The sequence below is a fragment of the Triturus cristatus genome, chromosome 12 (genome assembly GCF_964204655.1).
Source record: "Triturus cristatus chromosome 12, aTriCri1.1, whole genome shotgun sequence".
Classification (NCBI taxonomy): domain Eukaryota; kingdom Metazoa; phylum Chordata; class Amphibia; order Caudata; family Salamandridae; genus Triturus; species Triturus cristatus.
The window spans coordinates 860,680,385-860,702,771 of record NC_140595.1 but is presented as its reverse complement, the minus strand read 5'-3'; the positions used below and the strand labels follow the sequence as shown (position 1 = coordinate 860,702,771).

The 22,387-nt window shown below is 50.2% G+C and overlaps 1 protein-coding gene across 4 annotated transcripts in view; it reads right to left on the bottom strand.

Annotated features, from left to right (window-relative positions):
- Positions 1-17,828, bottom strand: part of LOC146783123 (uncharacterized) — a 124,751-nt gene extending 106,923 nt beyond the window's left edge. For 3 of the 4 annotated variants that reach the window (XM_085637088.1, XM_085637089.1, XM_085637090.1), the window contains exons 1-2: positions 17,643-17,828; positions 1,520-1,637 (exon numbers count right to left, since the gene is read on the bottom strand). In XM_085637088.1, the coding sequence (XP_085493214.1) occupies positions 1,520-1,637; positions 17,643-17,666 (142 nt within the window). In that variant the 5' untranslated portion in view covers positions 17,667-17,828. The remainder of the gene's footprint in view (positions 1-1,519; positions 1,638-17,642) is intronic. The other variant, XM_085637091.1, reaches the window with a different exon arrangement.
- Between the last annotated feature and the right edge of the window lie 4,559 nt (positions 17,829-22,387).

Here is a 22,387-nt window from a genome sequence, read left to right as displayed (position 1 = left end):
CATCTAACCGGGCACTACATGCTTTCCTCCGTGCCACTGCAGAGGGTCAAGCAAGAGTTTGAAAACAGTTTGGCCCTTTACCTAAAAGCGACTTGGTCAGCCAGAATTTTTAGATGGTAAAACTGGGTCTGGTAAATCAGGGTGCAAGAACACGGCCATTTGTGATTCTGTGGAGCAGAATCCCACAAGTGCATTTCGCTCGCAGAACCCTTAATCGGCTGCTAATCACATTCATTTTCCAAATAGAGCTTAGCAGGGGGATTTGTTCTGTCTTTAAGTTCAAAGAAGTTTCCAATTTTGACTGTTCTTGTTTGACATGTCAGGAGGTCAAAAAGGCATTCTTATTATGGTGGCGAGTCCTTTTTGTTATGTCCTTTAAGCCATCCTTCTCTTTGGTTATTAGTTGACTGTACAGTGTGTTTTAAGTGATTTAGAAACACAACAAGCATTACCGGCCCCCAGTGCAGAACATCAACAGCTTCCAATGAATGGTCAGCAATTCACAGGAGACGCAAAGCCACGGACACAGATTCGCTGCCTTCATAACATCCCATCAATATTTGTTCAGGGGTTCAAATCAGTTTCGGAGCCATGTCATTGACCCCAAAGAAATAGCATGAAAATAAATATAGAAGATTTAGCCCCTTTTCAGGTGTTCTGATGTGCTTCCTTTGTTCAAAAGTCGCAAAAGAAAGTAAAAAATAATATGATAATAACGCAACGTTATCATTTGATATTGTCCTCCTGCTGCTGCAGCTTGTGTGATGGGGTGGGTGGAGCTGAAGAGCAGGGAGGAGGGTACAACGCTCCTAAGAGCGCAATGACTGTTTGGTCGGACCTCTCGGGCCGCTCAAAACAGTAATGCGCTCTTTCTCTGTTCTCAATGCAGGCTGCATTACAGCCTGCATTAAGAACATGCCCACCCCTATAGCCCCTGGCTGAGCGCCATGTCACGGCGCTTAGACCAATCACAGCGCTGGACTGGCTGCGGGGAAGAGTGGGAGCCTTGGTGCTTCCTGCTTCCTCACAAGAAGCCAGGAAGAGGATGAGACATGACACAGGACCAGCAGCGAGGTGAGTTATTATTTTTTTTTACCCGATTTCCCCAACCCGCCCCACTGCTGCTTTTAGGTAGCAGCCTCTGAATGCGGTTTGCCTCTTTGCACAGCCATACGTTACATTATCCCTTCTGTCTTAATGTAGTTTTCAGCTACTATTTTGTGTGTGCTTCTGGTCTCCTCCGGTGGGATGAAGGAATTACTGTATGCTTTGGCCTCATTAATCCTCCACTAGTCACAGTTTTGACCTACACGATGTAAAGGGCTCACACTGTTCGAACTGGGTTTCTCTCTACTGCTTGCTTGGCTTGCCAGATTTCTTCCAGCACAAACTCATATCGTTAGTACAACAAATGTTGTAATCTTATTGGGGAAATCTTTAGTGTGAATCAAACACAGAAAGCCAAACCGGTTTAGAAACCTACAGATTACAACCAACTCATGATAAACTATAACTTTACCCAGAGAGATCAGAGCTTGGTGGATTTCATTCATCACATTCCTGTAAAGTTCCTTCTGCCAGTTGTGCAACAGCCGCCACTCCTCTCCAGAGAAACACGCAGAAGCACAGAATGTAACCTGTGGAGAGACCGGGAATGTTCAATCAATGTTCCAGCAAAATGAAAGAAGAATAAAATATGGAGTAAAGAAGCAATGAACACCCAACTGTTCTTTCTGTTATTCACAGGTTTGCCTGCTTGCCCCGCTCTGCACTTCCCTTTCCAGTTATTATTAGTGAGAAGGTGAGAGAAGAGAGAGTTTCTGACACAGAGAGGTGTTTTAGATTTCTTCTGTCGTCTTATGTTCTCATTCCCCTGATTCAAGAGCATCTGTTGTTTTCATTTGTGTTCCATCCTCCATCTCTCAGTTTGTATACCCCTCAGTGCTCCTGTTTACTGTCCTTCCTGCAATGGTTTCTACTCTGGGTGTCTCATCTTCTCTCTGCTATCAAAGCTTCTCTTTGTTTGCTTGCCACTCTCTTGATTGTTCAATCTCATTCATCTACTCTCTGGATTTCGCCATGTCTTGTCATCTGTGCCTTGCATTCTCTTATCTGATTAGGTGCCTCAATTCTTTGCTCCTGAGAATCACTACTGTGTTCTACCCTAAAGTAGAATCTATCTCATCTTCCTACCATGACATGGGTATTTTGCAGCAGGTGTCTCACTATATCGCTGGTTTCTCCTCTAATGCGCTCTCTAACCTGTACATATACATCTCCATATTCCACTCTCCAGCAATGGTGTTCCATTTCTTATTTAATGCTGACTTTATTTGGTTAACTGTGCTGATTTGAAAAATGGTTGTTGTTTTCCAATATACTCACAAGCATCCTTTCTTAAAAAACTTGGAAACAAAGATTCTCCAGGAGCGCTCTCAAAAGAGCCAGAGTCAGGAACACACAACACTGAGTCAGTCTGAAGCCAGCCATGCGCAGAAGAAACTAAAACGCTCTCATGTAGTACTCACAGCTCCTGTCCCAGCATAAATAGAGTGTGTGCCAGCAGTACGATTTTTGTGCGTTTCTGGCACAGAAAATACCTTGTGGCCTTGGGAAGCTCTTTCCCCTCCTAGCCGAGCTGGTTGGTAAATCCTTCATCCTTTACATGGCCAGCCTGCAGGACAGAGCAGGAGGCTGATGAGGAGGATGAAATGGATGAAGAGGAGGATGAAATGGATGAGAAGGAGGAGATAGATGAGGAGGAGGATGAAATAGAGAGTTAGTAGGATAACTTGACAACAGCTCCAGAGCTGGAAAGAAAAGAGAAGCATCTTCTGCCCCTAGCTCCAGAAGCAGAGGACAGTGGGAGACCCAGAGAAGTGAGGTTCCCTACCATGTCCAGCACAGGCAGCAGTGTGTGCTCCCACCCCCTGTCCCCTGAGGAACAAGAGAACAGTCAAGCTGAAAAGAAGTGAAAGCAACAGCTGCCCGATTAGACCTGGCTCAAAAGGGGCAAGAGCTGTGTCAGGGAAAATCCAGGAGAGGGTTGAGGTGGAGAGAAACCTAACCCTGCAGGAGAAAAAGCTTGCTCTGGGGGACAATAAAGGTTTGTGGACTCATCAAGTGAGCCACAAGGAGCTGGACCTAAAGCTTGAACAAGCTTCAGAGTTAACATTTGATCTGGAGCAAGTAGAAATGTCATGTTTACACTTTCAGACTTAATGGTAAAGACTTTAATGGTAAAGTCTGACTTTGTCACAATTTTGAAAATGCCACTTCTAGAAAGTTGACCTTTTCTTGTCCTCACCACTTGGTGCTTGCAACCTGTTTCCTGGGTCATACGACTAGGTGTAGTTGGCCTTTATGCATTCCTCCCAGACAGCCACACAATAGAGGAAGACTCAGCTTCCAGGAAGGAATGAAAGACGTCGCAGCTTGGATGAGCAGCAGCTGTCTGAAGCTCAACTCGGAGAATACAGAAGTCCTCGTCCTTGAACCCACCCTTTCAGCTTGGGACAACACCTGGTGGCCCACCGCCCTCGGCAACCCCCCCATGGACCACGCCCAGAACCTAGGCATCATACTCAACTCCTCCCTACCATGACTCGAAAGATCACCGCTGTCGCCTCCACCTGCTTCAACACCCTCCGCAAGACCTTCAAGTGGATCCCCGCCAAAGCCAGAAAGACCGTCACCCATGCACTCATAACAAGCAGACTGGACTACGGAAACGCCCTCTACGATGGAATCAACAAATCCCTGCTACGCAAACTCCAGACCACCCAGAACACCACGCCCCGACATGAGCACATCGCCTAACAACTGCAGGGCCTCCACTGGCTCCCCGTCAAGAAGAGAGCAGGGGTGGGGAATCATATCGCTCGACGCCCGAACCAACTAGAATTTTATAAAGGGCAAGAAGATTTATTGTCTGTTTTGTCCGACGGACAAGTAGACATTAAATTACAAAAATGAAATTAGCTGTGGGCACTTTGGGGCTCACAGGCAATTGAAATGCGGTCACAAAGCCTTTGACTGACTGGAAGCCCATGACTGGGCTCTATCTAGCCAGCGATTGGCCGGGGGAGTCTTACGCGAGACGTCTGTGTTCTAATGTGAGTTCCACACTGGTGCAGCCCACCTGCTCTTGGAACCCAGCTGCTGAACCTGCAAGGGCGGGCGCCGAGGCAGAAAACACTTTTGTCGCGGTCTGGGCACCAGCGCTGCGGGCCTTTTGGCCTTGTAGTCTCTGTCGATGATTGCTGCAGGGCTCGATCGCCCTGTCCATTGGGATCTGTCCAAGGCAGTCCTCTTATCTTTGGTGCGCTGCGGGGCACTTCCTGGAATCTGGAGCGGCAAGTCGCCATCTCTGACACGGTGAATGCTTCACCAGCAGGCGAGTCAATCTGATAATGGGTTTTGCAGCAGTCAGAGCCTTAAGAAAAGTATGTCAACTGTGATGCTGCATGGAACGGTCTGGGATCAGTGGGCGTAGGGGCAGGGTCAAATGTGTGGCATGTTAATTTACAGTTAGGCGGGAACTTCTCCACTGCTATCGGCTGATCAATAAGGCGCCTATTACAATGCAACCAGTGCAGCGTTGATAATGAGTGAAAACACAACGAACGGAAGCCAAATATTTAGAGAATTTGCCCTTCACTTTGTCAGTCTGCTTTTATGGACGAGGTCGCATTCGGGGGATCAGAGCAAACGCATATACTTTAACACCTGGCAGTCTTACAGAAAAGGCAGCCTTGCAAGATTATGTGTGCGCTGTAAATAGAAACATTTTTTTAAACTGCATCTTTTTCCCGGGGTTAAACAAATACAACTAAATTTGAATAAAAGAAATGCCACATAATGCAACAGGCAGAAAGTAGCTTTGCGATCCAGGCAATGTTGTGTGCAGCGTATTTCACACAGCTGACTGAAATGTGGGCCACTCTTGGTCTCTGAAACATCGCAATGTCCACATTTTTGCCGGGGGTCTCTGTTCCTAATACCCTCCCCCACAGTCTTTCTTGCCTTTTCCGTATTCCATCACCTCCACCTTCACTCCACTGCTTCTTGCTTAATCAGTGCCCCCATTTTATTTTCCAATGTTTCCACTACAGCAGAGGAAAAGCCTCACGTCTGTGTCAATTTTAGAGGCTTAATCTGGCATGAAAACAGTTATTCTCCACATTTTGGGCTCATTTCTGTTAGCCTGCACCTCTATATGTTTGCCTTTCTCGTCTCCTGTACCTACTTTAAACCACCCCACCATGCAAAGTTCTCTGGCAGTTTGTGCTAGGCACTGTAATGAAGCAGCAGGGAAGGTCAAAATTATGTGGTAGGGTTGACTAAATTATGTGGCCACAAAAAATTACAATTATGTAGCAGAATGCAGCCCCTTTCTGTTTATCGTATTACTTCATTTTTTTTACATCTGTATACGTTAACACTGTCAGTATAAATGTTTTGCCTTATTACTTTCAGATTAACAGCAAAATGGGCTTTTCACTGTGTGGCAGGACGGGTTACCCTCTTTAGAAACTTTTGATCTGTTTGACCTAGAATCAACTTTTTTGTTAAAATATGCAGTTTAGGCAGCATGATTATGTGGCAAATTATGAGGAAAACGCCTCAGCTGTAGAATCTCATAATCAGAGTGGCTCTGTTATAAATCAATCACACACGTACACAGGAGCAAACATCAGTGGGGGACCATCTGTCATTTGCAACGATATAAAATGGCAAAAATTGCAGAACAAATTCAATATAAAGCAGAAATTATCAAAATGTTAATTTGTAGGTCTCACAATCGCCTTTTATTAACAACTGCGTGACCTCAGAAATTTATTCAGCTGCTGTATTGTTGCACAGTTACGTCAGCGGTAAAAGTGCGCCCATACCAGATCCAAGGAAAAGTAACTCTGCCACCTGTGTGAGTATTCGTCCTATGTAGACATAAAGGTTTGTTTTTCTTTCCCTACATGATTTGTCAAGGAGTGTTTTTCCGGTGTGCCTGACTTTGTGCCTTCTTTATGCATGTGCCCATTTCGAAATATCCAAGCATCATCCCTTAGACCCTCAGAACGCTCAGCTTCTGAAAAAACAAACTGATTGCACAAGTTACTGCAATGTTAAAACCTTATCTTTCACCAGGCTTCCCAATACTCGTATGTCAGAATCCGGCAACAGAATTACAGGATTTTCCCAGAAGATAACATGCACATTTGGGTGGGCAGTGGGGGTCTGGGGACATTGGAAGGAGAGAGACAAGAGGCAGAGAACTCTGATTTTAAAGAAGAAAGTGACTTGTGCTTCACAAATCTCAGTGAGACAAACGTGCACATCTATTGCAGAGCTGCACCTCTTCATGTTTGGGGAGCTTACTCTGCTGGTGCCCTTACTCTACCAGTACTGTGCACAAGAGAACCCTGTTGCTACGGTCAGTGCTGCATATGCTACTTGTGTGGGAGAAGAATGTGGAGATTAAGCAGTGAGTGCACAATAGTATAATCACACCTCACCTGCCCAGGAATGTAAAAGGAGAGATTGATGTAACTGCCCATTACTGCCTCGTGTGTTTGTATTTGTGGTTACTGCCTCAGTAAACCACAGCACCTCTGCTACGCGATTTTGGCTGCCCCATGAATCGTTCATAAGCTCTGCCAAGAAGTGCAGTTATTCCTGTCCACACGTTTATCAGATCATGTTCACATGTGAGTATTTTTGAAGCTGGACAGCTATGAGTTTGCCCTAGGATGGAGAACACCCTTCTGTCCTACAGGTTCATATTCGGACAGTCTATGCCAAATATGCTTCAAGAAGTGTAGTCAAAAACTAGTCTGCACTCTGTCTTTAGGTACTTTCTCTACAATTGAAATGTTGTCACATGCATACTGGTTGATAATTGGGTGCAGTGCACACTGACACATCTACGCACATACTGTACAATCAGCCAGTACACCAGTTGCATTTAAGAATGCATGACCGGGGAGGAGCCTAGCGCGCAACCAAGATGGCCGCGTAGGTGCGAGGCTCCCGAGGACCTCCGCGACCTCCTGTATAAATCCTGACTATATCCTGTCCTAGACGAGGGGACTGTGTTCGTGAGACCGAGCTGAGGTGCCACCCGTTTTCCGTTTCCGAATCGGACCTCGGACACCGGCGGGAGCATCGATTGAGGTTTGCGGCCTTCTCCACGCCGGCCCCCCGGATTGGAGTTGTGGGGCGATCCGGAGACAAAGTGAACAACAGCGGCGGGCGAGGCTGGGCGATTCGCGTACCCCGCACTTTCACTTTCGCGCCCTCCTTGCTGCCAAGCGAGGTAGGGTCGCGAGGCGGCGTGCGGTGGTGTGACTTCATCGGGGTGCCCTGCCGGCCCGCCAGATGTGATCTGCCCTTCGGAGCTGTGGTCGCCCTCCCCCGGAGCCCGTGAACCGGTCTGTCAGCCCCTTTCAAGGAGATTGGCACGATTTGGGGACTGGAGCCATGTCCACGAAACAAGATGGCGACCGGGCAAAGGTGAAATCGACCCGCCGTGGCGCAGCCCCTCAGTCTAACAGCATGGACCGCTACACCCTCCAGAAGGGATCTCCAGAGGCGCCGCGTAGGTCCCCTGTTGGCCCGACTGATGCCCCTGCTTTGCCCGCGGATCTGACCCTCCGGGACGTCATGGGCGCCATCGCCGAGATGAAGGCCTCAGTGGACCAGCGCTTTGACACTCTGGCGCAAAAGATTGACTCGGTCCTCGTGGATGTGGGCCTGGTGAGGGCCGATCTGTCCAAGACGAATGACCGGGTCGACTCTTTGGCCCACACCACCTCGGGCCTCACAACGGACGTGGCGGCCCTCCAAAAGGAGGTGCGCCGACTGGGCCAGGCGAGCGCCCTGATGGATCGTCGACTGGAAGATTCCGAGGGTCGGGCCCGGAGGAACAATGTTCGCATTGTCGGGGTGCCGGAGGGACGTGAGGAGGAGGCGGCGGATCTGTTTGTGGAGGACCTGATCCTCACCCGTCTCCAGCCCCGGGGGCTGAGTAAACTCTTCGCAGTGGAACGTGCCCACAGGGTCCCCGGAGGGAGACCCAAGATCGGAGCCCCTCCGAGGCCTCTCATTGCCCGGATCTTCAACTTTCGGGACAGAGACGCTATCCTGCAGACTTCTAGGCAACAAGGACCGGTCAGACTCGACAATATGGATGTAAACTTCTATCCCGATTTTACTCCGGCGGTCCAGAAGCAGAGACTGAGTTTTCTCGGAGTCAAACGTCGCCTACGGGACCTGAACCTCAAGTATGCAATGCTTTTTCCAGCGAAGTTGAGGGTAGAGGTGGATGGCCGCACGCACTTTTTTGATCGTCCCGAGGCGGCCGGGGACTGGTTGGACACTTTGCCCGGGGATCGGGGCCGGGGGGGTGGGGGGCGCGGTTGGTGGGGAGGGCTTGCCGGATCAGGACTGAGGGACTAATAGTAGGCCTTGCTCTGGACAACATTATTGTCATCATTGACTGATTGTGTAAGTTCCCCTCCCGTGGAGGTCGTACGGGGTCTCTTGGGGGCTTTCCCTCCTCCTCTGGGGGACTAGTTAGTGTTTTCATCTATGGGGCGACAGGCACACTGCACTTTGGGGGGGCTGTTCGGGCTCATGCAGGGGTGCAGGGAGGGGGGAGTTCTGTTGGGACGGGTGGGTTGGGGTGGGGTGTTGTTCGTTTTTACCGCAAGGCAAACCCTTTACTGTATTGGTGTTTTTGAGGTCCTCTCGGGGGGACGAGTGATGGCTTCTGTATGTGATGGGGGGTAGGGACTTGACTTTGTTGTCTTGGAACGTTAATGGACTGGGGGACAGGATTAAGCGAGGTGTGGTCCTGCAGTATCTGAAACGAATTTCGCCAGATGTGGTCTTTCTGCAGGAGACACACCTTATTGGTAATTCCTTCTTTGCCATGAATCGGCGTGGCTATCGTTTGGTGGCCCACTCGGGCTTCACGTCTGGCTCGCGGGGGGTGGGCATCATGGTTAAGAACTCGCTCCCGCTGGAAATAGATGAGGTGCGCCATGATGAGAGGGGACGCTACACTGCCTTGGTGGGGAGAATGGAGGGCAAAGTGGTTGTCTTTGTTTCAGTGTATGTCCCACCGGGGCTACAGTCTACCACTTTTGCGGACCTGGGGCGCCTCCTCCTTGACCTTCCGGGGGGGCTTCTGGTGGTTGGGGGGGATTTCAATGCGGTGGTTTCTGGGACTATGGATCGTCACCCCCCTAGGGACCTCCCCCGGGCGCAGGCATGGCTGTCCGGCCTTTTAGATACATTGGGATTGGTGGACTGCTGGCGCTTAAAACATCCCACGCAGCTGCAATACACCTTCCATTCGGGTGCCCATGGTAGCCTCTCGCGGCTTGATCATATCCTTGTCCCTGCGGCCTATGCTGGGAGGGTGGGAGAGGTGCGCCATCTGGCGCGGGGTATTTCAGATAACTCCCCGCTCCTGTTGCACTTTGGTGTCCTCCCGAGGGGGGAGGGCAGGGTAGCTCCAATCAATGCCTGGTATCTGCGCGACCCCACTATTCGCGCTGACCTGATTAAATCCTTGCAGCGGTATTTCGAGGAGAATGTGGGGTCTGTCCCTTCGGCTATCTCCCTTTGGGAGGCCTTCAAGACAGTTATTAGGGGGGAGGCCCTCTCCTTCATATCCCATGCCCGGAGGCGCGAGCAGGAGGAGGTGACCCGAGTGGAGGCCGAAATTACTGAACTAGAGGGTGATTTGGGGAGTGGGGTGACGGATGCTGCACTGCATGTTTTACACCTTAAGCAAGCGGCCTATAGGGCCCTCGTCACGGAGGCAGCCAGGGGCCTCAGTAGAGAGCAACAGGGGCGACTGTATGATGTGGGTGATAAGGCTGGTAAATTGATTGCGTGGTTGGATAAAAAGGAGAGAGCGAGTCGTGTGGTTCCGCTGATTGAGAGGATGGATGGTGTACGTGTTACCGAGCCAGAAGACATTGTCTCTTGCTTCGCGGGTTATTTCCGCGAGGTGTATTCCCCGGTCTCTCCCTGCTCGGAGGCGGATTCTCATGCCCTGCTTCGAGATATCGCGCTGCCCTCCCTTTCGGTGGAGGACAGGGAGTCGTTGGATGCTGCTCCTACCTCGGACGAAATTGCCCTCGCTATACGCTCGGTTGCATCTGGCAAGGCCATGGGCCCGAACGGCATCCCTATCGAGTTGTATAAGCTGCGACCGGACGTACTGGCACCCCACCTCCGCGCGATGTTCCTTGCGGCCCACTCGCGGGGCTCCCTCCCGCCGGACCAACGTCTGGCTACAATCGTGAAGGAGGGGAAACCCCGAGACCGGGTTACCTCTTATCGGCCTATCTCGCTCTTGAATGCGGAGCCCAAAATCCTTGCCAAGGTGCTTGCCAACCGGCTGGTCGGCGTGGTGGGCGATTTGGTCCACCAAGACCAGTCTGGCTTTATCCCCCATCGCAACACGGCCCTCAATCTGCGGCGCTTGCACGGGGTGCTCGCGCGTGTTCCGTTTGTGCGGGAGCCGGCCATCTTGGCGTCCTTAGACGCCACCATGGCGTTTGACACGCTCGAATGGCCATACATTTGGGCGATGCTGGCGAAATTTGGATTTGGACCGGGATTCATCAGCTGGGTCAAATTGCTGTACTCGGGCCCGTTAGCGCAGGTGGTAGTGAATGGGCGAGTCTCGGCCCCGTTCGCGCTGGGACGGGGCACGCGACAGGGTTGCCCCTTGTCGCCGCTCCTGTTTGCATTGGCCTTGGAACCCCTGGCGGAGTGGCTGCGGTGGCACCCTTCCATCCGTGGTCTCCGTTGGACCCCCGAGTATGAGGACCGCGTGTCCCTCTACGCTGACGATATCCTTTTGTACCTAGCCTCCCCGCGCAAATCACTGATTGTCCTGGTTGATGTCCTGCGCTCCTTTGGCCGTAACTCAGGCCTTGTCATCAACTGGGCTAAATCATGTGTCTATGTGCTTTCCGGGGAGGCTCCCGTCCTCCCGCGGGGATGTCCGATCCAGATTGCCTCGCAGGGGTTTCGGTACCTGGGTGTCTATATCACGCTGGACCCGGCGGCCCGCTACGAGCGAAATTTGCTTCCCCCCCTCCAGCGCTTGAAGGAGGACGTCGCGCGCTGGCGGCACCTGCCGCTTTCGCCGCTCGGCCGGGCGGCATTGTTTAAGATGATGTCGTTGCCGCGCTTCCTGTACGCTCTCCAGAACACTATGGACCTAGTCCCGGCGCGCTACTTCCGTGAGGTGGAGAGTCTACAGCGCCGCCTGTTCTGGGACGGGAGGCCGCGTATAGCCCTGGCGAAGTTGACGCTCCCGTGGTATGACGGGGGGATTGCCCTCCCGGACATTAAGCGGTATTACTGGGCCTCCCAGCTAGCTGCAATTAATCACGGCCTCTATGGGCCCGCCTTGAACCCAGCATTTGAAATGGACAAGATGCTCCTGCCCGGTGGCGACTACAATCGAGCACTCTACTCTGGCGTGCCGGATCCCCGCTTGACGGGGCCCACGCGTGTCATGGTGCGGGTGTGGCACGCGGCCAATGCAGCTATGGGGTGGAAGGACCGTTTGACCCGGGCGTCGCCGTTGTATGCGCCTCAGCGGTTGGGCTCCCTGTGGACCTCGAAGGGCTTCGAGAAGTGGGACACGATTGGCATCAGTAAAGTGGGGGACCTCTGGACGAGAGGGGGATTTAAAACATTCGAGACGCTGCAGACGGAGTTTCAGCTGCAGGGCAGTGAATACTTTCGGTACTTGCAGGTCCGTCATGCGCTGGGCTCCGTCTTCCCAGACGCCGCCTCCATCCCGGAGTCTTCCCCCCTGGAGGATAGAGTGCTGGACGGCCATGTTCCGGATAGCACGATCTCCCTCATTTACAAAAAATTGATTAATGACCGCTCAGGCCTGCTGACCGGCCTCCGTGAGGCTTGGGTTGCCGACGGGCTGGAGTTGGACGACGAAGACTGGATTTCCGCGGTGGCCTCTCCGAAGGAGGTGGCCATACCGGCTCGCCTTCGCTTCGTCCAGCTTAAGATACTCCACCGGGTTTATATGACGGGGCCAAGGCTTCTGCGTATGGGTTATGCTGAGGATGGGTTGTGTAAGCGTGGGTGTGGTGCTTTGGCGACTTTTTTGCATATTTTGTGGGAATGCCCGAAGGTGGAGCGATTCTGGCGTGGTGTGCATGAGGTCCTGCGTCTGGTTACGCATGTCGCACTGTTGCCTGAAGCGAGGAGATGCTTGCTGAATGTGTGGGAACCAACTGATTACTCGGTTCCGCAGACGCGATGGGTGACTCTGGGATATATGATAGCTAAGCGTGACATCGCTCAACTGTGGGGATCCCAGCGGCCCCCGGCGGTGTCGGCCTGGAAAGAACATATGGATTGGTGCATGTTCCGAGAAAAGGTGGTGTATGTGGCGAGGGGCAAGCCTGGGGCGTGGGTGAAAATATGGGGCCCCTGGAACGCCTACCGCGGGGGTATTTGCGAGCCACCACTGCTGCCTGCTGCCTCACCGGCTCCGTCCCCCTAGTTGACCCCCTCCCCCAGCCCCGGGCACAGAGCTCCCCCAGTCCTGGACTTGTTTCCCTTCCCCTTCTTCAGATTCCTGTGGATGGTCGGGGTCCCTCATTCGAGGAGCACGTGTGATTACCTTCGAATGCGGGTTGCCTTGCGGGTGTGTTTTTCTATGTTGTTGCGTGTGTATAAAATGAAACCGTATTGTGGGCTTAGAGTCATGTGGCCCACGTCGTTGATGTCTCCTGATTTGCTTCTCTGTAACGCCAAGTGCCCTTTTGTAAGTTTGTCAGGTGCTCCTGTCTCTCTAGCGGCCGGCCGGAAGGTTGTAGGCCCATACTTGTATATACTTGAGATTGCAATAAACGGTTTAAAAAAAAAAAAAAAAAATGCATGACCATGTATTGCATAATTGGACTTGCACTTGAAATATATATTGCACAGTATGTTGCACTGAATGCAGTGCAGGTTCTCTCCGTGCAGACCCACCTTAGTGATTTATGGAATAATAAGTGTGGCAAGCAGATATCTTCCCTGGACAAGTGGATTGCTGTAACATTTTGTCTATTGGCCAAGTAGATTTTTGACAAATTTCCACACCCCTGGAGAGTAACCTTAAAGCTACTCAGCCACACCTACAAATCCCTCCACAGCACCGGACCCAAATACCTCAACGAAAGAGTCTCGTTCCACGTACCCAAAAGAAACCTCCGCTCCGCTGACCTCGCCCTATCAGAAACCCCGCACATCTGCAGAACCAGAACGGGTGGTAGAGCCTTCTCCTACGTCGCGGTCAAAGCCTGGAACGAGCACCCAGTCACCCTCAGATACTTCCCTACTCGGCACACCTTCAGGAAGAGCCTCAAGATCTAGCTTTTCAGCTAATCCACAGCTGCACCCCCACCCCCCTCGCCAGAGCCGTGCACAGCCCTACTAGCACTTCAAAGACACTCCCTCAGCTCACATACAAAGAACTTCACACTAGCCTATTATGACAGCGGACAGACTGAGGGCAGGGAGGCAGGGCATTCCAGACAGTTCTGTGTGTGAGTGTGGCGGGGGGGGGGGGGGGCTGCAGAAGCCTCACCCACTTCAAAGCTGTCATTAGGTATAAACTGTGGCTCTCCTTGCCACTCTTCAGTACACTCCTGGGCCCAAGGGCACTACAGAAGGACTGACTGCCCTACTGCCTACGAAGGAAGACTAGACCTGCTATCTTCATCCCTAGCTACCTGAGGGAATACAAAGGCTATTTAGCTGGCCTCCTGTTCTGAGCTATAGGCAGGGCCTCTAGAATTATGACATTGTGCGCCCACGGCAATTTGCGCATAGTTGTAATTTTACCACATAATCCATCATCTGCTGCATAATCGCAGAGTGTAGGTGGTGTTGGAGAGTTGATTGAAGTCTTTGATGTCCCTGAGATTTCAGAACAGGAGGCAAGCCTGTAGGCCCTTGGAGTCACTTCAGTCCTGGGGTGTAGAGATGAAGGTCCAGTCCATCTCATTCCCAGGCAAGGAGGGCAGCAGAGCACGAGTCCAGCAGAGTGACAGTCCTTTCAGCAGCACAGCAGTCCTTCTTCCTGGCAGAGTATCCTCAGGTACAGAAGTGCACTGATTAGGTTGTGTCAGGAGTCCAGTAGTTAAATATACCCAGTTGTACCCTTGAAGTGGGCGAGACCTCAAGGAGAGGTCTTTGAAGTGCACAGAGTCTCTGCCCTGCTCCAGACTCACTACAGGGGTATATAGTCCTTTGTGTGGGGACAGGCACAGCCTATTCAGGTGTAAGTGGCAGCTTCTCCCTCCAATCCTGCCTAGGATGACCCATCAGGATGTGGATGGCCCATCAGTCCCCTTTGTGTGTAGCTGTCTGGAGGGAATGCACAAAGCCCAGCTGTCACCCACCTCAGATGTGTATTCAGAGACAGAAGGCACCAAACGGTTAAAGTAAGAAACTGCCAACTTTCTTAAAAGTGGCATTTTCAGAACTACAATTTAAAATCTAACTTCACCATAAGTTAAAATTGTACATTGTGATTCCAGAGACACCAAACTTTGGAGTCCCATCCCTTCTCAATAGGAAATTTACAATTATAAGATGAGAAAGATAGGCCCTACAGTAGTTAAAAACGAATTTAAGAGTTTTTCACTACCTGGGCATGTTAACTTAAAAGTACATGTCCAACTTCTTAGATACTCTGCACCCCGCCCTTGAGGTTGTCCAGGACCTACTTTAGGGGTGACATATGTATTAAAAAGGAAGGTTGGGACCTGGCAAGAAAGTTAACTTGCTAGGTCGACATGCCATTTTAAAGCTGCATGTGCAGGCTCTGCAATGGCTATTTAAGTAGGTGGCACAACAAGTGCTGCAGGCTCACTAGCAGCATTTAGATAACAGGCCGATATCAATTGTAGGTCACATTACTCAGAACTTATAAATAAGTTAAAATGTTAGTTTTGGATAAGCCAATGTTACCATGTTTTAAGCAGAGAGCACATGCACTTTAGCACTGGTTAGCAGTGTTAAAGTGCCCAGGTTCCTAAAGCCAACAAAAACATATTCAGCAAAAAGGGGACGAGGATGGCAGAAAGTTTGGGTGTGACCCTGCAGAAAGGGCCAGGTCCCACAGTGTGATATTCTTCTTGTACTGTTTTTTTCACTTGATAGCTGCTTTAGTGTTGCATAAATACTTTACACATTGCCTCTAAGTTAAACCAGACTGCTTTTGTGCCGAGCTACCAGAGGGTTAAGCACAGGTTAATTTAGCTGCTTTTTGGGGTTCATCCTGATAAGGACTGTGGCCGTAGCTTGAGAAGGGCTTACACCCCCTAAACCAACAACCAATGTCTCACAGAAATTTTATTTCTTTAATTTATATTTTATTTAATATAGTTTTTTATAGCGCGGACATGACCCAGGCGGTGGCTACTGCTAAACTGTTTATTATCAAAAAGAAAATGGAAGACTTTAGAGCCCTGACCTCTGCGGAAAGGTGGCAATAACTTAATGAACCTTTTGAATTAGAACAGCAGGAGGAGCTCAAAAGAAGAGCCAGGTCAGTTAAATCTTAAATATAGACACGTTTGCAAATTTGAGAATCTAAACTGTATCATGGTATAAGGCAGCGGGACACACCGGTGTTATGTAGACGTGCACAGGCACACACAGGCTCTATGTAGAAGTGCACAGGCACTCACTGGTGCTATATAGATGTGCTCAGTACATCCGCACAGTTGTTACCCCCTTTCCCCAATGGTCATCTGTACAAGTGCACAGCTCTATTCCCCTCCCAGTCATCAGTACATCTGCACAGCTGTACCCCCCGTGGCTATCAGTACATCTGCACAGCTGTACTCCCCGTGGCTATCAGTACAAATGCACAGCTGTAACCCCCCCTCCTAGTGGTCATCAGAACACGTGCACAGCTGTAACCCCTCCTCCCCCTGTGGTTATCAGTGCACAGATGTAACCCCCCCAGTAGTGATCAGTACTTATGCACAGCTATAACACCCCACCCCCAGAGGTCATCGGAACACGTGCACAGCCGTCATCCCCCCCAGTGGTCATCAGAGCACATGCACAGCTGTACCCCCTCCTATCAGTCGTCAGAACATGTGCACAGCTGTACCCCCTCCTATCAGTCATCAGTACACGTGCATAGCTATAACTCCCTCCCCCCTTGTTCATTAGCACACATGCACAGCTGTAACCCCCCTGCCCGGTGGTCATCAGTACACATGCACAACTGTAACCCCCTCCCAGCCGTCATCAGTGCATGTGCACAGCAGTAACCCCCCTCCCTGTGGTCATCAGTGCACGTGCACAGGTGTAGGCCCCCCCTTTCCCCAGTGGACATACGTATAGGCGCTCAGTTGTAACCTCCTCCCAGTGATCATCAGTACACAGCTGTACCTGTGGTGATCTTGTCATGGAACCTCAGCATGGTCAGACGAGGGTTCCAAGCTGAGAGCGTGTTGAAAGGGAGGATCAAGTTTGCCGCCCCCCCCTCCCCCTTAGGGTCATGAAGGCAAAGGGTAGTAGTGTAAAAGTTGAAGGTGGACAATGGTGGATCAGTAGAAGAGTTGTGAGAGTGGAGTCTACAGAAAACAGATTGCATGAAGAGAAGAGTAATTCCAGAACATGTCAAGGGAAAGTGGCAAGAGGAATGGAAGGGGCTAGTGTGCAAGATTCACACTCTTCACCTTCTGCTCCAGTCAAGGATGTTGGTCTGAGATGTAGCACAAGAATAATTAGAGTATTTGTCAAGTACAACGATTACATATAGTCCTTATATTAAGTTTTTGTTTTGTTTGAGCTTTTAAATTATTGTAGAGTTCTTTTGGCTGAGTTTTTTTTCTATAGTATTATTGTTTCATGGTTTATATGGGCCAGTCAAGTCACTACCTTTCTATATCATTTATTATTGGCGCACTGGTACCACATGGGATTTTATACAGTTTTAGTTAGTCCATTGTGTAAACATGTCTTAGTTGTTTGTAAATGTTTTTCTTGTTGATTGCCTACATGTATGTATGTATATAGCAATCATGTACTTTTGCAGAAGGTGTGGAACCTTAGCATGGTCGGGCGAAGGTTCCACAATGAGAGCGTGTTAGGCAGCGTTGCCTTGAACAGCTGGTGGAGTACATGCTAAATAAAGTACGGTTTCTACATACCTGAAGCCTCCGATCACCACAGTACCCCCCTCCCAGACATCATCATCAGTACACGTGAACATCTGCAACACCCAGGGCCATAAGTGCACGTGCACAGCTGTAACCCCCCTCCCTGTGGTCATCAGTGCACATCCGCAAAGTCTCCCCCCGGGCCATCAGTACACGTGCACATCTGCAACCCCCCGGGGCCATCAGTGCACCTGCGCAGCTGTAACACCCCCCTCCCTGTGGTCATCAGTGCACGTGCACATCCGTTGAGTCTCTCCCCCCTCCCAGCCATCAGTGCACGTGCACAGCTGTAACCCCCCCCCCCCTCCACACACACAGACCCCCGGGCCATAAGTGCACGTGCACAGGCAGCTGTACCCCTCCCTCCCACCAGCAGATCTCCCGGGCAGCGCACATCCAGGTCCCGCTCACCTCGTGCGGCTCCTGCAGAGACATTCCTCCCCGGACTGCGGTGGGCACGTACTCCTCCGACCCTAATACGGTTCTATGAAAAGCTCGGGGTATCCGGGGTCACGGACGATGAGCGGCAGAGCGTCCAGGAGAGTCCGGGGACGAGCAGTTCCTTCCAGAGGACAGGGCCGAGTATTCACTGCGCATGCTCGCACCCTGAGCATTGATCATGGCGCACGCGCGGACCCTGAACACTGATCAAAGCGCATGCGTAGAATGATCACGGATCACGACGCATGCTCGACATCGGAATCCTGATCACAGCGCATGCTTGGATTCTGAAAAGATATCATCGCGCATGCCGAAATACCCTGAACACTGAACAAAGCGCATGCGTAGAATGATCACGGCGCATGCTCGACCTCGGAATCCTGATCACAGCGCATGCTTGGATTCTGAAAAGTATCATCGCGCATGCCGGAATAAGCAGTAATCACTGCGCATGTTCGCAATCCGAACACCACCGAGACGCGTGCGCAGAGGGCGAGCCCAGTATGAGTTGGACAGGTCGGTCTTCGTGAGACCGGTTTGGCCCAAAGGGAGGCGGATGTGGCTGGACTAGGGGCGTCAGTGGAGGCCGCCCCCAGGGAGCAGGACCCGGGCTGGACCGGGCGGGGGTACGGGGAGTGAAGGCAGGGAAGGTACTAGGCAGCAGGGAGGGCCCTGGCTTCAGCCCATCCATAAATGTAAGCAAAGGAACACGATTGTGGGGGGCATTGACGCACAGGCGAGGGGATGAGGAGGAGGAGGGGGGAGAGGCATTGACACACAGCAGGTGCGTGTGGCGAGTGGGTGGAAGGGGGTAAGGAGAGGGTGATCCTGAATCCCTCCAAAACTGAATTCCTCCTCCTCTCCTCCTCACTTTCTCCTCCCCCAGTGCAATCATGGATGGATCAGACTAATCTACTGAACAATAAACCCATCATTGTCGAGAGCGCAAAATCCCTTGGTGTCATACTCGACAAAAAACTCAATCTACTCTCCCACATCGATTCCATTGCAAAGTCTGCTCGATACCAACTGCGCCTTCTTTGGGGGATTCGTCGCTTCTTCCCGGAGCACGACCTTAAAATCCTGGTCCAATCGCTGGTTCTCTCCAGATTGGACTACTGCAATTCTCTTCTTACTGGCCCCCCCAAAACCCACCTGTCCCCTCTGAAGTCTGTTCTCCATTCAGCAGCTCGTTTCATTTATGGGGCCAAAAGAAGCGACCACATCACACCCATTTTATCCACCCTCTGTTGGCTTCCCATAGAGGCAAGATCTATCTACAAGACTGCCTGTATCACTCACAAAGCCTTGCACTCCTCCTCCCCTCGCTACCTGGCGAATAAACTGAAACTCTCTGGAGGCTCCAGACCTTCACGTAATGCAGAAAATTTATTGCTTGAACCTCCCACTTTCAAGAAGGAAAGATCGATGGCCCAATCCTTTTCAGGCAACGCAGTGAGAATCTGGAACTCGCTTCCGCCTCATCTCCGGACCACCACCTCTTTCCAGGCCTTCAAAACTGACCTCAAAGCTCTCCTCCTTCAAAGACACTTCCAAATTTAATCTACGTCCTCTATCTTCTGAAGGAAGTCCTTCCGTTTTAGGAAATTCTGTTCTCCATGCCTATAGAAGTGCATTCCCAGTGTGTTTTTGTGTGTTGAGTGTCTGCCATTTAGTGCAGTATTATACCTCTACTTGTACTTTGCACTCTTGTATAACATGCAGACGTCACTTTTCCTTTTGTAACGTATCGTTTGCTACCTCTTGTATTTTGGGTTGCTTTTGATACTTGCACAACGGCCACCACTGCCTCATGTAACGTAACTTGTTTTAGTGTTGTGAGTGTCTGCCATTTATTGACCTCTGTGTACTTTGTATGCTCTTGTAACCTGCACAAGTCACTTTTTTTCTTTTGTAACGTATCGTTTGCTACCTCTTGTATGTTGTTTGCTCCTGATACTTGCACCAATGTCACTATTGCCTCATGGACCGTAACGTTTGATTTTGTAACATGTCACTTGTAATTTTTCTCCTTATGTATCATTTCTGCTCCTATTGTGAAGCGCTCTGACACCTTCGGGTAAAGTCCGCGCTATATAAAAACGCATTAAATAAATAAACAAATAAATAAAAGGGGGGAGGCATTGATGCACAGGCGCGTGTGGCGGGGCTCTCTTCTGGGATTGTTGGGGGGGAGGGAGAGGGTGGGGACAGGAGCGAGGTACAGGGTGGTGACGGAGGGGCGAGGAGGGGGAGAGGGAGGAAGAGAGGGGGGCATTGAAACACAGGCACATGTAGGGGGGCCTTTTGTCTCCTGGCAATGTTACAGAGGAGCGAGGCGCTGTGGATGCATTGTGGGAGGGGAAGGGGAGCAGTAGAGGGGGAGGCATTGATGCACAGACGCGTGTGGCCGGATCCTCTTTCTCCTGGGAATGTTAAGAGGAGCAAGGCGCTGCGGCAGCATTGTGTGTGGCGAGGGGGGGCGGGGGTTGGGGAGCGGTACCGCCTTAGGAGGGATAGACTGCTAGACAGCAGATCTATGAGTTCCAAGCACTTCCCTTCAAAATATCCTCAGCCCCGTGGTGCTTCACCAAACTACTATGCCTGGTGGCGAAATTTATAAGAACAAGGGGAATTCCAATCATCATCTATGTAGATGACATCCTTCTGATGGATCAGTCTCGACCCCAACTCCTATCGCATATGAACATCGCTACTGCGCTCCTTCATGATTTGGGCTTTGTGATCAATGGCTCGAAATTGGAATTAAATACGTCTCAGAAGATGACCTTCCTGGGTTTTTGCATACACTCAACTTTGGCATCTCTGAGCTTACCATAGACGAAAATCTAAAAAATAAAGAATAAACTCTCAAAAGTCCTTAGCCGAGGCCGAATCTCTCTCAAGATTACACTTTTAAGACATTTTATTTCAAACCCATTTATGGTGCGGCAGCTTTGGTGGTAGGTAAGCTTTGAAAATGCATTATCTGCCTCCGCGCCCGACTTAGAATGAAAAAATTCCTAGCTAACAAGAAGGAAAGTTTCAATTCTACTAGGGACACGGAGGCGAGGATTATCCCACCCGGCGATATTAGGGAGAAATCTCCTTACTCCCCCAGTATACTTCGATTTACAGTATGTAAAAGATAATAGCTGATTTCATTTATCCTGGGAAAAGTGTTCAGTTTGGTTCAATTACTCATTGTTTCTTGAGAAGTGATAACTGAGTACAGTCATGCAATGTCTTTTGCAATTTGGCATGAACATTCAGTGTAAAGTTCTGATTAACGTCCTTTACCTTCTCTTCCATGGATAATGAGCAGAAACTCGATTAGAGAAGGCATTAATGGTTAACTTTCTCTGGTGAAGAAGAGGAACAGTGAGGGGTGTCATTCATATATATATTTGTTCAACAGACTGTTATATTATTGGACAACGGTTATTATGGATACCTATTTCCCGGTTCTTCTTGGGAAATGAAGTTAATGAATTTTTTTATTATTACTGCCGTTCGTTGAAGTCTGCTGTTTAATAGAGTGAAGAAAGATATGCATAATCCTTGCCTCTGTGTCCTTAATAGATTTGAAACTTTCCTTCTTGTTAGCTAGGAAATATTTTAATATGCTTTCTTCCTTTACTGAAAAGTCAAAGCAGCAAAAAATAAACTGTAACACCCATGAACACTCAAAACATGTCATCAATCACATGGCCAAAATGAACCAGTCATAATGTCTTAAATACTATAACAGTGCTTGGCATCCATAATCTGTCCTCTTTCTACGGCAGCCTCAGTTAAGAGCTCCTTCTTACATTTGTAATCTTTGGCTAAACATTTTGTTGAATTTATAACCGTGTACTAGTGTGGTGATCGCGGCTTGTGTTGAGCATCAGAGGAGTCCGTGCCAGCTCATGTTGCAACAACTGGCGTTCTTCATTTATTAAATCCATTTTTGATTGCAGGACAAGAGCTGGTCCTGCGTGCAGCTGCGAGCATCAAGGAGTTCCTCGCTCACTCCCAGCCTCTGCAGAGGCCGCGTTAGGTTTCTTGCTCGCGTTAGTTGGGTGGCGGGGCCAATACTCAGCGATCGCTTAGAGGGGTCTGAGGAGACGCGTTGGCCATTTTGAAGTTTGGCTGGCACGCTCTTCAAATCCTAATATGAGTGGAGTGCTATCTCCCAGCTTCCCTGACAGCTCTGCAAATTTTGATGTTCTGAGGGATTTGTTTATTGTCAGTTAGGGTTAGGTTATTGCCCCATGTATAACATGTGGTGTAGTTAACTAGGCAACCTTTATCTGTTTCTTGGATTTTCACTACCTTGAGTGTAATGGCAGAGAACCACGGTTATGTGAGACAGGAGGAGGAGCCTGATAATTACAGTTCTGATCGTAAGCTGGCAACGATGATCAATGTTGAGGTGTCAAAATCAGTTGAGACGGCAATGGCACTGCCGAAGGGGCAGAGTTCCACCACCAAGACCCCGAAGAATTCTGTAGGAACCTGTCCACAGACGCATCGCTATGATGCTGGAGGGGGCCCCCAGTTGGGTGCTGGGGGATAACAGGCTCATGAATCTGGCGAACAATTTTGCTCAATTGCGCAAACTCATTCAAACAGCACCTTTGGAACTTCTACAGGAGGTAGCGGACCCTTGTGGTCTTTTCCAGACTGTCGGGAGCCCACTTCGGGCCACGTACCCAATCAAGATCTGGGGG